Genomic DNA, 17,377 nt, shown 5'->3' with positions numbered 1-17,377 from the left:
AAGAGCACATTCAAAATTGAAAAGCACAGCTTCATTCCTTGGAGTGAATGAGCACAGCGAAACCTGGCATCAAATGCTGCCGGAAGTTCCCTCTGCAGCGCATGCATGTGTGCAAAACATAAATATCCTTTCCGTTTTGGCTTTTGGCAATTATGTGTATTGAAGAATTCAAGCTTTGCGGCATTGTCATTCTCTGTGCATGAGGAAGGGTGGCGTGCCGGACTGTGGCGTGTGTACTTTATGCACTGGGGCAGGGAGAAGAGCTGTTTTCCTGGGATCTGAGAGAAGGAGAAATGCACATGTCTCGGAGACCACGCCACTCTCTGATCCGCGGCCCCCGATGGGAGGGGGGGAGCCGCTCGAGCTGCCGTGCGCGGAGGTGAGGGGAGGGTGCCAGAGTTCCCTTTAGGACATGCAAGGTGTACCTGGAAAAAAAATAGGGCCATGTTGAGAGAAAAAAAAAAACAGAAAAAGAGGATACAGGAAGACAGGGCGGGACATATCTAACAGCTCCTTCCCTTTTTTAAAATAGCCAATAGTGTTTAGTTTATATCACATCTCGGCCAGAGCTGTTGAACTCAGTAAAGCCGCAGTTTCCAACTAATCTCCTCCATCTCGCTTTAAAATATACTGTGCAGAATTCAAATGGGTCCGAGTCCGAAAACGTTCTCTGGCCTGCGCCGATTCACACATATGATCCGCTCGGTGATGTCGTGCCTCTGGACCGGAGCAGACTGTGTGTGCGCTATGACACTAACGTGAAACCAGACTTCATTCGTTCATGTAAAGGGTGACCAAGTCCTGAAATTGGGAGCTTTGTCCTGTAGTCTAATAAAGTGCATAGTCTAACAAAGTGAAAATAAACGTCGCTATTTATGATTTTTACCTATACTGTTATTCAGTTCATTATATTTACCGTAGTGAATAGGTCCAGTAGAGTAAATTACATCACTTGAACCTGGGCACATTGAGTGCCAGTCACAATTAACAAAGCTTATTGACGATTTAAAAAGTTATCATCCAACTTGATGGCAAATAGGCTTTCCAACTAGCCTATATTTACATAGTGTAATAGTAGTAAATTTATCTCACACACAAAATCAGATACTGTCATGCAACTGAGCAATAACCAGATGGTCACCCTATTCATGTATGACAACACTATCACTGATATGATGCTATTATACACATAATGGTAATGCTAAACTTTGGTTACCTTGGCAGTAAAGCAACAACAGTTGTTAAAATGCAGACGAGGTAAAACATTGGATCGGCCATTTGTTTGTGCATGATCCAGTAGGGGTTGGAGGGAGGGTTGCAGCTGGTACAGATGGCGCTGTAGGCCAGAGTCACGATGAAGTACACCAGCACACTGCCGATCATGATCACCCAGTGCACCGCCGTCTGCAAGTCCAACAAAAAGGGGTCATTTCATTAAAAATACTTTTGTATGTGCAAAAAAAATAAAAAAATCATTAATTGAAATTAAGCTGCAAATAAAGATTGATTGTTTTTGGAATATTCAAATATGAACACATATCAACTAATTGTATTATTATTCTAGTTAGAAGAACATACTTTTATTCTGGTTGTATACACTATCATTCGAATGGGGTCTGTAAGACTGCATTTATTTAATTAAAAAAAATACAGTAAAAATACTAATATTGTGAAATACTATTACAATTCAAAATATCTGTTTTCTATATGAATATATATATTAAAACGGTGACGGTAAAGCTGAATTTTCAGCATCATTACTCCAGTCTTCAGTGTCACATGATCCTTCAGAAATCATTCTAATATGATGATTTGCTGCTCAAGAAACATTTCTTATTATTATCAATGTTGAAAATAGTTGTGCTGCTTCATATTTCCATGGAAACCGTGACAGATTTTGTTCAGGATTTTTTGATGAATAGAAATTTTCAAAAGAACAGCATTTAAGTGTATAAATGTTATTACTGTCACTTTTGGTCAATTTAATGTGTCCGTACATAATTAAAGTCTTAATTAAAAAAAAAAAAAATCTTATTGACCCCAATCTTTTGAATGGTAGTTTATAACTAACAATAAGATATGCAGGCAAAGTAAACATGCTCTTACAAAAATGCTCTTACTCATTTCACACACAAAAAATGCTAGCCATTCATAACCAAGGTACAGTAGCAAAAACAATCACAGAGACTTTGACTAACATTATAATTTGGCACCAGGGAACAAAACAAAAGTGATCAAATAACTGAGCCTTTTAAAAACATGATTCATCAGTGTTGTCATTGATAATGTCATCATTATTTTTTTAAAATGATAATCAGTGAAGAAAATGTTGCACCAATAGACCTTAGCAAGATTAGAAGCCATCTTTAATGCATTTTTCTTTTTGCATTTGAAGCTCACATAATTTTCACGACTCACAAAAAGCTGTTTTAAATGAGTTCTTGTATACCGAAAGTAATTTTTTTTCTGAAAGACATTTCATCTGCTGAACAATCTGATTGTTATTATAATACACTAAACACACTGTATTCTATCCCTCACAGCCTCGTTTTCATTCCTGTCAAAGATTAAATATGGCGGTACCCTGACCACGCTCTCTACGAAGTGAATGTGAGATGATAGAGGCCGTGTGATTGTGTTCTGCAGTGATGAAGTGGAGCGTAAACTCACCCAGCTCTTGATCTCAATGGCCAGATGCAGGATGATGGTGAACAGAGAGACCGTGTTCATGGGAGTGCCGAACGAGAATATGCCGATGTCTGAACCGTTGTACGTCTTGAGAAAGTACAAGCAGTGATCAGATAACAAGTTACTCCAAACACATGATTCAGAAACTGACAAGAGACTGAACAGATGTTCTTACCCAGTATGGAATAAAAAAGCACACTAGACTCTGATAGAAAGCATCTAGGATTGCAATCCAAAACGTTGAACGCCTGTAGCCCTGTATCAAACGTTTAAATGTGTCACAAGACATGCAATGCTTTACCATGGTTAGGTACTCGTAACTTGCGGTGGTATTTGTTATTAAAATAATAGCTGAACGCATTTAGAAAATATAACTACAACTGCCACGGTTGAATTAAATTGATTCTCTAACACTGTAATTAATTTCTAATATGAATTTTCAGTTACACTTTATTTCGATGGTCCACTTTAGACATTCTACTAACTACAAGTAAATTTGTAACTACACTGTAAATAATGATTTTGTGGTGAAGTAAATACTACTGAAAAAAAACCCAATGTAATTTACAAGAAAAAGTTAGTTCAGGCAAGAATTAAAAAAACTAAGTAAATTCCATATCAGTACTTAATTCAAGCGAGTAGAAATGAAAGCGTAAATATCAACTTAATAAAATTAAGTAATAATTACTCAACTTTTCTGATACTGGGGTTCCCATCATGCACTGGACCTTGAATAATTAATGAGGTTGATTTTTCACTGTATTTGCACTGTTTTATCATTGCTTTTGTTGTTAGGATTATAGTAACTTGCCATTTTGTGACATTTCGAGTAAATTTTCTGCTCAAAATGACACATTCAAACACAAAAACGATCCATCAAATGTTACCGTCATTGTGTATTTTCTACCAAGTATTGAGGTCTTTCCATTCACATGATATTTAACATCTGACATGATGTAGTATAAATTACTTAAAGTTCTAAGTAAAGTACATACTGGTATAATGCAATATTATTGTTTGAGTGGAATGTAATGGAAAGGAAATTTCAACTAAATTGATATTATTCAACCTTTAAAGGTTCTCTAAGCGATCCTGGGTGACGTCACTTCTTGTTGACGTTCGATCTATTGTCAAACAAAACGGAGGCTAGCTAGACCCTCCCTCCTCCTCATCCGCACACTAACCCCCCAAACCCCGCCCCCAAACCCTTCTTGTTGGTCATTGGCTGGAACAGTTTGTTATGTTTCGGGGAGCGGGTCGCTGCAGTTTGCTTTTGTTGCTGTTTGTGGAGCCTGGGCTGTCTACAGAGATCGCGTTTCTTTACAGTGTGTTCAGGGGACAGGCAGCCAGCGGATAGTGAGGAGATGTTTGCTGTATGTGACAAAAAATGTTTTGGCCTAAAAAACGCGTGACATCGCTTAGAGCACCTTTAACTAGCCAAGTTAAAATTTCGGTAACACTTTACAATACGGGTGCACTAATAAGCATTAATTCATGCTTAACTAATGCACAGATAATACTGAATTAATGTGTAACTAATGATTATCTAAGCTATTCATTAATGATTACCACATTAGGAACTAATTAAGAGGCTGTAATGTATTAGTTCATACATGAATTGTTATTAATCAAATATGTAATTGTTAATTAATTCCCTAATAACTAATTTTTTAACTAATAGTGTTAATTAATATGTTAATTACCAGAATGAGCCAAAGCCTTGTATTTCAACTTCCAGATAATACAGGTACACTAATATGCATTAATACATGATTAATTACTTCATTGTTAGTGCAAATTCATGTGTAAATTACTACAATTACTAAATGACTAGTTAATAACGATGTGCCTCAACAAGTAAAGTCATAACATAATGATACCTTTGCAAATCATTAGCTAATGATTAATTAAAGCAGACAACTGGAAGTTGAAGTGCATAGCTTTGACTAATTGTGGTAATTAACACATTAATTTAGACTATTAGTTAATAAAATATGTTATTAAGGAATTAATACACAATGACACATTGAATTAATAGCAATTCATGTATTACTTAATCTATTAATCATTTAGACTCTTTCTTAGTTGCTGATGCAGTAATCATTAATTAATGGTTTAGTTCTTCATGAATCATACATTAACTCATGATTATCTATGCATTAGTTAAACATGAATTAATGCATATTAGGGCACCCGTATTGTAAAGTGTTACCAAAATTTCTTATTTTCTTTGTTACTTTCACTTGACTAGGTTAAGTAAAGTTTACTTAATTCCATATTCCAAGTAAATTTTACTTAAATATTTCTAATTAAAGCTACTGATAAATATGTTTAGGTTTTTACTTGGCAAATCGTTGTAAATTTACTAGCATTTTCTGAGTGAAAAAAGTTGCCTAGCTTTTTTCAAGTAAATCCTACTCCAAAGTTTTTTCAGTGTACATGTCAACTAACTCTCTTTAGAGTATTAGTAGACTGTAGTAGAAGACTGTAGTTGACTGTTACGGTTAGGCGTTAAGCTGACTTGTAGTTGCAAAAGTTAGTTATGCAGTAGAATGTTTTTTGGGGGAGCATAGAAATAAAGTGTTACTGAATTTCCTAATAGAAATATCTTTTAACCCAATTACCGCAGACATGAGTTACGATATGGTATAGTAATGATAGATTGTCATGAGTGACAGTGGGATTCCTCACCTCTGAGTGCTGTCCTCTCTTATAGAGCTCGGGCAGGCTCAGTAAAGTGGAGTCTGACACCTCTTTGTCCATTATCCCAAACATGATGGGAGGAGCCGAGGTGAAGAGCAGGTTGAAAAATATCATGAGCCAGTAGTCGATCATGGCTGTGGCAGAGAAGCCACAGTAGAACTGATACCAGAACAGCAGATTCACATACGCCTGCGTGAGATAACACAGGTTAGTAATTGCATGTTAGTTAAACAAGTGTTAATGCTAATTACTTATATATTTCATAAGTGTTTTTAACCCTTAAACGGGCAACGTGCAACACATACTCTTTAATCAATTGTAGGAGGCATGAGAGATCATTATCATTATCATAGTTGAGTCTGTTTGGAGTATGTGGATCTTGTGACTTGGTTCAAAAATGTTCTGTGCTGGTTTTGTCAGTTTGACCTAAAGCCAACATGCCCTGCTAACAGTCCCCCCTTCTCAGTCTATGTATTTTGAGTTTAAAAAAATAGTGCAAATGTTAATATTCACATGTAAAACTGGTATTATTACACTTAGTAGACTACATCTTTGCATTGTGCTTGTTTGTTAAAAAAACTTAATCCAACAATGTTAAAGGAGAACTCCGGCGCAAAATGAACCTTTGGTCTAATAAAACATTGGTACCTAGTCAACCGTTCTCTGAGATTTGTTTTCATGATAATCGAATGTAAAGAGTTTTATCTCTAAAAACTGTTTAGCGTATAACGCTAGTAATGGGGGTATATAATAAGTCAAAAGAAATCGCTAGTTTATACCACTAACAAGACTCAAAATAGCCCCACACGAACACAGTAACATAATGAGGGTCCCTGCATGCAAAACGAAGCATTGAGAACTTTGTAAGTGTACAGACCGTTTAATAAGAAGATAAAGATAAAGACAGTCCACTTCGTGTATACAGACAGGAGCCATCTTTGGAAAACAGTCTCGACTAATCAAACCACGAAGGCCATTCATACAGTTCAGCTCACTTAGCACGTCGTTCGTGGTTTGATTAGTCGAGACTGTTTTCCAAAGATGGCTCCTGTCTGTATACACGAAGTGGACTGTCTTTATCTTTATCTTCTTATTAAACGGTCTGTACACTTACAAAGTTCTCAATGCTTCGTTTTGCATGCAGGGACCCTCATTATGTCACTGTGTTCGTGTGGGGCTATTTTGAGTCTTGTTAGTGGTATAAACTAGCGATTTCTTTTCACTTATTATATGCCCCCATTACTAGCGTTATACGCTAAACAGTTTTTAGAGATAAAACTCTTTATATTCGATTATCATGAAAACAAATCTCTGAGAACGGTTGACTAGGTACCAATGTTTTATTAGACCAAAGGTTCATTTTGCGCCGGAGTTCTCCTTTAAGGTTTGGCCAGGAAGTTGCTATAAGTTTGCTAAGATGTTCTGCGAGTTTTTGGCACATTGCTATGCTGTTGCTAGGTTGTTTTGGGAGGTTACTAGGTTGTTGCTAGGTGGTTGCTTAATCGCTCAAGTCAAGCGCCACTCATTTCTTATACAAATGTAACAAAATTGGTTGCCATGGTGATAATTACCACATTCTTGTAGAAGAAATAGATGACCATATTGGCCAGTCTTGAGTAGCACCAGTGTCCGTGAACCAGCAGCAGTCTTTGCAGGTGTTTAAAGCGAGTGATGGCAAAATCACTGGCCATGACGGCCTGCAAGACAAACACAGCACTTAAAGTCACCATGAATTCTAAACTGACAGTTCTTTTCTTATGGAATGTTTATTATAAATGATTTATTTGTTCGCATCAGTATAATATTTTTAACTCTTTCCCACCAGTGTTTTTTTTTTTTAAATTGCCAGCGACCGCCAGCATTTTTAATCATTTTCATAAAACTTTCATGGCCCGAATATCTGAACATGCAATATATCCAAAGAAAGAACAGAGGCTCTCCTTTTGAACAACAACAACAACAACAAAATAACCTGTTTTGTCATAACTAACCTGTTTTATTCTAATTGCAGACTGATCTCATGAAATGGCGTACGTATGACACGCCAATTCGTATTTCCATTTTTGGCGTGCTATCAACACGCATAATCGCTTTTCAGCGTGTTTATCAACGCCTTTGACTTAACATTACATTACTGTATTATGTATATATAAATATATGACCTACACCAACCCTGTCCCTTAAACCATACCATTTATGAGTCTTCTCCTACCATCCTAGGAAAAGAAATATCGCTCCACAGATGTAGATATAGATTTTGCTTCGTTTCGCTCGGACATTTAACGGCGTACACATACACGCAGAATCACTCGGACATTTAATGGCGTAGACATACACGCAAAAGATTTCGCCGTGGACATACACGCGGATAGCTCAAAATGCGTATAGATAACACGCCACTTGACTTGAAAGTGGCGTGTATGTTTACGCAAAGTCATGATGTCATGCAAATTGTGCATTCTTTTTTGCAAACTTTAATGTTACATTAGTCATTCACGTTAGTGCTCGGCTAATGTATGAGCTGTTATTGATATAGTTAATGGTACAGTTCCCGCAATAAATTTGAAATATACACATCGGTTTGTTGATGGATATAAACTTGTTAATCTCATAATGTCGACAAACTGAGTAGTGCATCACTGAGAAACGTCCTGCTCAAGTCGTCCTTGCGATGGAGGTTCGGGTTGAATAACTAGTTCTTCCAATGTTTCATCATCAGACTCCTGCTCGCATTGATATGGTAAAAGCGACGTCCATCTGACTATCCCCTCCTCGGCCTCCTCGGCCTCCTCGGCCTCCTCGGCCTCCCCCCTCCCCTTTCCCTCTGTACAGATGAAAACTGTTGTCAGGGGGATTCCCGTTCACATGGATCCGCGTAAACTTGTAATTTGGCGATGTCACTTTGTAAAGAAAGACTACGCACCCACGCAAATAAGCATTCAAACGTGCATACCTATTGACTAAACGTAGTATGCGTGTGGATGCCATCACTGTTTTCACAGATTCACGTTTTTGAGATGATAACGGTATCGTTTTCTAAACTTGTTTCAAAGTAATTTTAAAAAACCTATTTCAAAGTTTGCGTTCTCAGGCCACCAAACACCATTGTTGTGTAAATGAACGGCCGGAACGCCTTAAAAGTTTTCAGTTTTCGGTTGAGGGCGGTGTGCAGTAAGCGGCCCCTAAGTTAATAACTAAGGACTTTTACAACGGAAATGAATCAATCAAAAATGACTTTATTCTAGAGCTGCGACTTGACTTGACTGACTGACTGTACAGTGTGTACAATCTCTGAGGACCGAGGAAGCCTCTGGAGCTGAAGTTCAGTTATGGTAATGAGCGATTAGCTTCTGAAACACGTTGTTAGCAGTAGACCAATCACAACAGACTGGGCAATCTGGCCAATCAGAACAGTGTAAGCTCACGGAAAGGAGGGATTTAGAGAGACCGAATCATCCAACGAGTCATTTGAGAATCATTGCAAAATGTGGTGATGTCCAATGTATATTATGAAAAAATTAAAGTGCTTTTAATGGATGTAAACCTGTTGTAGGAGACTCTAAAGCAAAATTAGGAACCTTTAGAATAGCATAATGGCGGCGCTTTAAAAATGTTAACGTGCCCCTCCCTCATTTTTTTTTCTCATTCAGGAAGCTGTTTCACTCAGATATTCGTCACAATACGAAAGAAACATCGATCACAATGGAGACTTAAAACACACCTGATCCAGTCAATCAGAAAATCCCTCTTTAAAAATGAAGGTCTTATTGATTGATACATTTCAGTGCCTTAACTTCACCAGGGAGTGGGTTACAAAACACAAAAACACAAACCTGCATTCCCTCTTGTCCAGAAACCCCAATGCCAACATCTGCAGCTTGAATCATGTTCACATCATTGGCGCCGTCACCTAAATCGACACAAATCATAATGTATCACAACAGAAAACCAATGTACTTCACAAACCTGCACAAAAGTAATCTTATAAATGATTTCATAAACCCATCCACCTCAAATCAAAGGTTTCATTACCTATAGCGAGGGTCATGACCCTCAGTTTCTGCCGTATGAGTTTGACCACACTGCTCTTCTGCAGCGGCGTCACTCGACAGCAAAGCACCGCACGACAGTGTTTGCAAAGCTCCACAAACTGCTCCACCAGGTCGTCTGACATGGCCATGCTCAGAGTCGGCCCATCTATCACCAGCCCGATACTGTGCTCCGTCAGCGTAAACGCGGAGTTATTGCCCCTGAACTGGACTTCTCCTGCGGGTGACAGGGAACTCCGTCGCACCTCTCCCAGTGTGTCCTCTAACCTCATTTTACACAAAGACTGCAATATATAACAAGGATTGTGTTAGTATTTGAACTTCAAAAACATAAACTACATCCACATTATTTATTGCAGTGGAATGGATGCGTTTGCAATACTTTAACCTGATTATGTAAATGACGAACAGGTAATTCAGTGTACACTACCGTTCAAAAGTTTGGGGTCTGTAAGATTTTTTTGAAAGAAGTCTCTTATGCTCACCAAGGCTCAAAAATACTGTAAACAATAACCGTGTGAAATATTATTGCAATTTAAAATAACTGTTTTCAATGGAAGCTTGTTTCTGCCAAAGAATAAAAAATAAAAAGGTAACTTTTTTTTCACAGAATTGCTTGATATATATATATATATATACCTGCAATTTTGAGTTATAAAGTCAGAATTGCGAGTTATAATTGGACTAAAAGTAAAAGTCACAATTATCTTTTAAATTGTTTTATTCCGTAGTGGAAACAAGCTTCCATAGTTTTCTATTTTAATATATTTTAAAATGTAGACTAATTTATTCCTGTGAATTTTCAGCATCATTTCTCCAGCCTTCAGTGTCGCATGATCCTTCAGAAATCATTCTGATATACTGATTTGCTGCTCAAGAAACATTTCTGATTATTATCAATTTTGAGTTCAAATGCTTCATTTTTTTTTTTTTTTTTTGCAGGATTCTTTCATGATTAGAAAGTTCAAAAGAACAGCATTTATTTGAAATGAAAATCTTTTGTAACATTATACATTTTTTACTGTCCCTTTTAATCAATTGAATGCATCCTTACTACGGTAAATAAAATTATTAATTTATTTTTTTAAAATCACCTTGACCCCAAACTTTTGGGTGTTTTAACTACTATATTGTATTCTTTTACATCCATTTTTAGTTTAAATGAAATAACATTTTAGACAAGCCAAAAATATGACGGATGTTCTAAGCCAATGAGTTATTCATTTTCCATCAGGCCTTCAGTTTGTCGTGAAGATCAACTGCAGCATCTGGCTCTGAAAACTACAGCTGTCTTGTTATCACATGTGCATTGTGGAACATGATGTCACATCAAGTTGGGCAGCATTGCAAATCTTATTTAAAATGAGATTACGTGAATGGACAGGCTATCTTGCAATGACAGCATGACCTAATTAATATTCATGAGTTGTGACATCACAATGTCATGAGGCACCCCATACTTCACTGCTATATGTTATACATAACGTGACTGGTTTGAGAATATATCTAGGTTAAAGTCATGTCAAAATTAAATTTCAGTTGCTGCCCATTTCACTGTTACATAAATGGCTTATGAGTCTATCATCTTCCACACAGATTTCTATTTCGGGAATGAACTAATATACAAGATGATGACAAATAAATTGTGTACTTTAAAAAAAAACACTACTTAGACAACAGAAAGAGAAGGTTTTAGATGCATAAGATAAGGGATTTCATAAAATGTGTGTGAAACAATATGTGAAAGTCTTCAGTAAGGGATTTAATGTTGAAATGAAACTAGAACAGTTTCCTGCCCTCCTCAGAAGTGTGAAAATGGGATTACAGAGCAGCAATATGAGGCATTCAGAATGGTGAATGCACTTTTTCTCAGCTCTCTTGAACACAGACTCAGGCAGACATGAAATGAAAAACAGCATATCTGACAAATTATTGCAAGCGCATTTATGTGTTTGAACACGCTATGTAGAACTTCACTCTTGAGGGGATGAAACTGTGTAACACTGAAGACTCTGTTGTCCCAGATAAACCAATTAACCCTTTTCCTTTTGTGCGGGTTCAGTGTTTTAAATCCCAAACACATGAAAAACCATCAACATGCTCATATTGAGATATGGGATATGGTTGATCCTGTTGAAAAGACTCTATTTAAGTATGTTAATGCGAGCATAATCTTTTTAATGAAGCTGGTTGACTAATGGAGGTCAAATCATTGGAAGGAGTGTCTGGTCTGCTCAGTTATAAAAGCATTAGTTAGTTGGCACCGAATGGCACAGTGTCAGATCAACTACCTTCCTGTTTGTGCTGAAGGTGAACACCAGGTCTTCTTGGTCTAGCAGCTTGCAGGAGTATGCGATGTTGATAGCCGTCTCAGGTTTGTCCCCTGTCAGCACCCACACCTGCATGCCAGCCCGTCTCAGAGCCTGGATGGTTTCTGGGACATTTTCTTGGAGACGGTCCTCAATGCCGGTTGCCCCTGTGGGCATAAGAATTAAATGGATTAAAGGGTTAGTTCACACAAAAATCAAAATTCTCTCATCATTTACTCACCCTCATGTCGTTTCAAACCTGTATGAGTTTCGCTCATCTTCAGAACACAAATCAAGATCTTTTTGATGAAATCTGAGAGATTTCTGTCCCTCCATTGACAGGTACGCAACTACCACTTTGACGCTTCAAAAAGTTTATAAAGAGATAGTAAAACTAATCCATATGAATTGAGCGGTTTAGTCCAAAAGAGACACGATCTCTTTATATGATGAACAGATTTAATTTAGGCTTTTCACATATAATTTACATAAATATTAATCAGTGAACATGAAATGAAGCTCAAACAAACCTGCTTGACGTGCGAGAACAGAAACTCAAACGTGCTCCATAACACACGAGAATGAACCTCATTGGTTCTTGCTGAAGCTCAAACGTGCTGCGTAACACGAGAATGAACCTCATTGGTTCTAGCTGAAGCTCAAACGTGATGCGTAACACGAGAATGAACCTCATTGGTTCTTGCTGAAGCTCAAACGTGCTGCGTAACACGAGAATGAACCTCATTGGTTCTTGCTGAAGCTCAAACGTGCTGCGTAACACGAGAATGAACCTCATTGGTTCTTCCTAAAGCTCAAACGTGCTGCGTAACACGAGAATGAACCTCATTGGTTCTTGCTGAAGCTCAAACGTGCTGCGTAACACGAGAATAAACCTCATTGGTTCTTCCTAAAGCTCAAACGTGCTGCGTAACACGAGAATGAACCTCATTGGTTCTTGCTGAAGCTCAAACGTGATGCGTAACACGAGAATGAACCTCATTGGTTCTTGCAGAAGCTCAAACGTGATGCGTAACACGAGAATAAACCTCATTGGTTCTCACACGTCAAGCAAACATGATTTATTTTCCGTTCACCACAACTGATGTGTGAGTTGATCAATGTTTATATTTGAATAAAAGCCTAATTTCAAACTGTTCATCAGATAAAGCGATCGCGTCTCTTTAGAAAATGTTGACTAAACCGATTCATATGGATTCGTTTTACGATCTCTTCATGAACTTTTTGAAGCGTCAAAGTGGTCGTTGCGTAACTGCTAATGGATGGACAGAAATCGCTCCGATTTCATCAAAAAGATCTACATTTGTGTTTCGAAGATGAACAAAAGTCTTGCAGGTTTGGAACGACATGAGGGTGAGTAATTAATGACAGAATTTTCATTTTTGGGTGAACTATCCCTTACAAAATGTATTCCATGTCACAAAACTCTCAATACTTTAACATGTTTTCAATGACACTGTGACATTGGATGTTTTATGGAAGTTTAGGATGACACTCATTAGTAGTCCTTGACTGTACCCAGCAGAGTGAAGTTGTTCTCTATGTAGGTTGCAGTGTCCATAAGACGCTCTTCTTTCTCATCAATGGCTGACAATGCCTCCTGTCTGATAGCAAACCAGGCCTTGAACTCCTTTTCACTGATAACCTTCAGAGAAAAACACAGAGCTTTTCATGAGCAAGACTGTTAAACTGTTTTCAGATAGATTTAGCCTTACTACATTCTGCAAAACTTCTACCTTTTTGGCAAAGCACAGCGTTCGTAATCCATCCCTGGCGTACATATCAAGGTCTTTTTGAGTTTTTACAGCAATTTGCTTCGCAACATTATCCACTTGTGACATATCTGTGGAAAACAAACGACACACTTACATTCAAATCTGCCACATTGACAATTCAATTACAACATATTTCAATGCTGGAGGATTTTCATGAATAATTTTTTTGCCTGTACTTCACTATCATAATATCATATGATGTGTAGGAGACTTGGAATAGTGCACAAGCCATATGGAACATTATTATCATGTGTTTTTTTGGAGATTGTCATTCATCAGCATCTTTTAAGTTTTTTCTCTATTTGTGTTCCATGAATAAAAAATATATATTTTTTTTAAGAGTTTAAGTAAATGATAATTTCTTAAAGATTTAAAAAAAAACATTTTCTATAATTTATTTATTTCCTTAAGTTGAAAGAAAAAAATCTAATGATGCTGAAATTTCAGCTTTGTATCAGGAATAAATGACATTTTCAAATATAGTCAAATAGAAAAGAGCATTTTTAAATTGCAATAATATTTCACAATATCACACAATATTTGATCAGGAATGGCCCAATCTAAATGATTCTGAGTCTTTCATGCTCACTTGAAAAAACGTTCCCCAGTCTTTCCATGATGGCTGAATCAGCTCCTTTAGTATACATGATGATTTCATTGGTGTGTGGGTGTCGTACTATTATGGACATCCTCCTCCGGGTCGAGTCAAAGGTCAGGACGTCCAACACCTCAAACTTCAGCAGCGTATCATCAGGCAGCTTGACGGTCACGTAATAAGGAGTGCGTTCCACCATGGTGAACCCATAAGCCTTTGCTGCATGTATCAGAGCGGCCTCATCTGGGCTGTGGGCCTCATAACACACCTCCTCTGTGCTAGACAGACTGCGTTTAACCTCACTTTCACTTGAGATGACCTTCTGCCCTGTGGTTGAGTCTGAGACATCGGCGCTGTGAAACAGGTCAGGCTCGTCTTCATCTTTGGCGAAAGGATCCGCGAGTGTCTCCCTGCCTCTCTTGAAGAACTTCATGGAGCTGAAAACGTTCCTCAGGGAACCCTTTCTGAACCACTGTCCCATAATATGAAATGAACCACCGGAGTATGCAGAGTTACTGCGCTCTTTGACCTGGAAAAGTACATACATTTATTTGCGTGATAGATTCTGTATACTAGAATACTGCTGACTGCATTATTACCGCATTATAACTGCCTTATTATTGCATTATGAATCTTTTTGATGTAAGACCTTGCCAAGTTGCATGTCAATTTAGTGAGTAGAGTTATCACATCTGAAATAAATAAGGCTATTTTTATTTTGAGTTTGCTTAATTGTCTGTTCAAATGATGAATCAAGGAAGAAGTAAAAAAACTATGGCTAATGTTATTTCACAAGTGCATTGCATAGTGGTGTACAGTACCCATGCAGTGCATTGGGATCTATTGTACACTACACTTTTAGACAAATGCAGTAGCTATGTCTCATTCTGTGCTTAGTAGGCCCTATACATGTTACAGAAATAGCATGCATAGTATAGCATGCATGCTTTTTGAACACAGCCTTATTCTTTCTTAACAATGCATGTGCAAGTTGGATGTGCAGTGAAATATTAGATCAGCGTTCAAAAGTTTGTTATCAGTACGATTTAAAAAAAAAGAAATTACTACTTTTATTGACCAAGGATGCATTAAATTGACCGAAAGAGACATTAAATACATTTATAATGTTACAAAATATTACTATTTCAAATAAATTATGTTCTTTTGACCTTGAAAAATGTATCAAGGTTTCCACAAATATATTAAGCAGTTTCCAACATTGACAACATCAGCATATTAGAATGATTTCTTAAGGATCATGTAACACTTAATCTGAAGTAATGATGTTGAAAATTCAGCTTTGCATCACAGGAATAAATGACATTTATTATATTAACATAGAAAAGTTATTTTAAATTGAAATAAAATTTCACAATATTATTTTTTTAAGTAGGCTACTTTCGATCAAATAAATGCAGCCAAAAATTGTACTAACCCCGAATGGTAGTGTGTATTGATTACTTGTAAAATTACAAATCGATTTTCTGCAAATAGAGCTGTAGAAGTAGTATTTATTTGCACCGCACGGGATTAGTATTATCTGGGGACCTCGTGTGATTTAAAAATTACCCCGCCACATCTGAATTTCGTGTGGCGCATTCGCACGGGATAACCGAAGCCTGTGATTTTACTCGAATTTACTGACTTATCTCCCGGATATGACGTCAATAGGCTTGGAAATTTCTTTTCGTTATAGGTCTAGATGATATATTATGACATAAACAGAATAAAGTTCCTTACCGCATGCTGCTATACATGTCATTCATCTTCATCTAATCATTCGTTTTGTTTTTGCTCTTCTGATGATTTTCAGCTTTCACTTTCTGCAAATTGTGTAGTTGCGATATGACCCAGCACCCAAAATACTATCAAAACACTCCAAACCAGCCTCCATTCTTCGCGAAAGATGGATAAAAAGGCGCACATGAAACAAAAGCCTTGAAAAAATGATATACGATCCGGCCAAATCACAGTATGCCGATTCGCGCGGGACTAATATTATCACAGGATCTCTGTGTTCGGCGAAATATAGTAGGCCTGTAATTTGCGGGGGAATTTTTACTTTACAAATTACAGACATGGTCGATTCGCACGGGATTAAGATCACAGACAAACTCCGCAATTATTACAAATTACTATATGTCACCAGATAATACTAATCCCGTGCGAATAGGGCTTAAGTCACGGTTATTTTAAATCAATGGTAAAAATCCATTTCGGAAATGAATCAGTTAAATCAGATTTTCTGTATAACTGTGTTCTGCTAATTATGATAAAACTGAAATACATTGCAAATATTGAAACGCTCTAATAATCTAGTTCTTCAGGTACTGTGGATCTGCGTACATTGTGACTGCCTCTTAAGTTGAGATGGACCCAGGGTGATACAATCATGCTCCATTGGTAATCAACTTAATTAACGTTGACCCAATGTCTTTGAACGTCTCAGTGCTACAGGTCTGAGGCCAAATATAATTTCTACCCTGGACAAAGTACTTTGCTCGGGGTCCTCAAGTGCAATTTGGGAAATTAGCACTGACCAGCAGTGAAGGATACTCAGCTACGCTAAACTTCTCTCTCAGACTCAACTCATTACAGACGTGTGGGGTGGACTTGGGGGACGCCGTCCGCCCGACTGATGAAAAATCTAATTGCCTCCACCAAGTGAGCCATTGGCGCTTGCTTGAGAATTAAAATGTAGTAATTACAAAACATACCACTGGGGTGCGAAGCACTAGCCAAAGAAAAATTAGTCATGCAGGGGCAGTAATAAAATATCTCTGGGCAACGAGTCTGCGGCCACAGGTACTAATTTACATAATTTACATGGTGGGCTATTATTGTTATTGTTTTGACATGAGGGCAGTTTTTGCGTTGTGAGTCAGATCCCCCAACCCTCTCGGCTCCAGCAAGGTCAGTGCCGTCGCACGCTCTCACCCTCTGTCTCTGGGCCGTCACTGTGGAAACCACAACTGTGTTGCAGATGGCCAAAGCCAGAAAAAAGTCCAGGTAGGGCCCGCTCAGGATGCTCGCCATCTGACGGTCCACCTCCAGCATCAGCTTCCTGTCTGGAACCACCACTGTTTCCTGTTTGAGGAAATATGAATGGTTAGGCGCGTATCCGATTACATCATTCACAGCAAGACCATGTGGTATGTTTCCATAGGTGGAAAATGACACGATCATACAACAACAAAATACGCAACGTCATACGAGGAGGCAGCGGGACGCGAGACAATC

At 37.8% G+C, this 17,377-nt stretch overlaps 1 protein-coding gene across 1 annotated transcript in view; it reads right to left on the bottom strand.

The window, feature by feature from the left end:
- Positions 1-209: 209 nt before the first annotated feature.
- The window catches only part of atp10b (ATPase phospholipid transporting 10B), a 47,202-nt gene continuing 30,034 nt past the window's right edge, over positions 210-17,377 (bottom strand). Inside the window, exons 9-21 of the mRNA XM_056250283.1 lie at positions 17,075-17,224; positions 14,132-14,666; positions 13,504-13,610; positions 13,286-13,412; positions 11,732-11,916; positions 9,424-9,724; positions 9,225-9,301; positions 6,963-7,088; positions 5,380-5,580; positions 2,864-2,944; positions 2,671-2,775; positions 1,217-1,404; positions 210-425 (exon numbers count right to left, since the gene is read on the bottom strand). Of these exons, the coding sequence (XP_056106258.1) occupies positions 239-425; positions 1,217-1,404; positions 2,671-2,775; positions 2,864-2,944; positions 5,380-5,580; positions 6,963-7,088; positions 9,225-9,301; positions 9,424-9,724; positions 11,732-11,916; positions 13,286-13,412; positions 13,504-13,610; positions 14,132-14,666; positions 17,075-17,224 (2,370 nt within the window). The 3' untranslated portion in view covers positions 210-238. The remainder of the gene's footprint in view (positions 426-1,216; positions 1,405-2,670; positions 2,776-2,863; positions 2,945-5,379; positions 5,581-6,962; positions 7,089-9,224; positions 9,302-9,423; positions 9,725-11,731; positions 11,917-13,285; positions 13,413-13,503; positions 13,611-14,131; positions 14,667-17,074; positions 17,225-17,377) is intronic.

Source organism: Rhinichthys klamathensis, unplaced genomic scaffold (assembly GCF_029890125.1).
Source record: "Rhinichthys klamathensis goyatoka isolate OS25496 unplaced genomic scaffold, OSU_Roscu_1.1 h1tg000068l_1, whole genome shotgun sequence".
NCBI lineage: Eukaryota > Metazoa > Chordata > Actinopteri > Cypriniformes > Leuciscidae > Rhinichthys > Rhinichthys klamathensis.
Note: the sequence above shows the minus strand (reverse complement) of the source record. Positions and strands in the feature narration are given on the sequence as shown.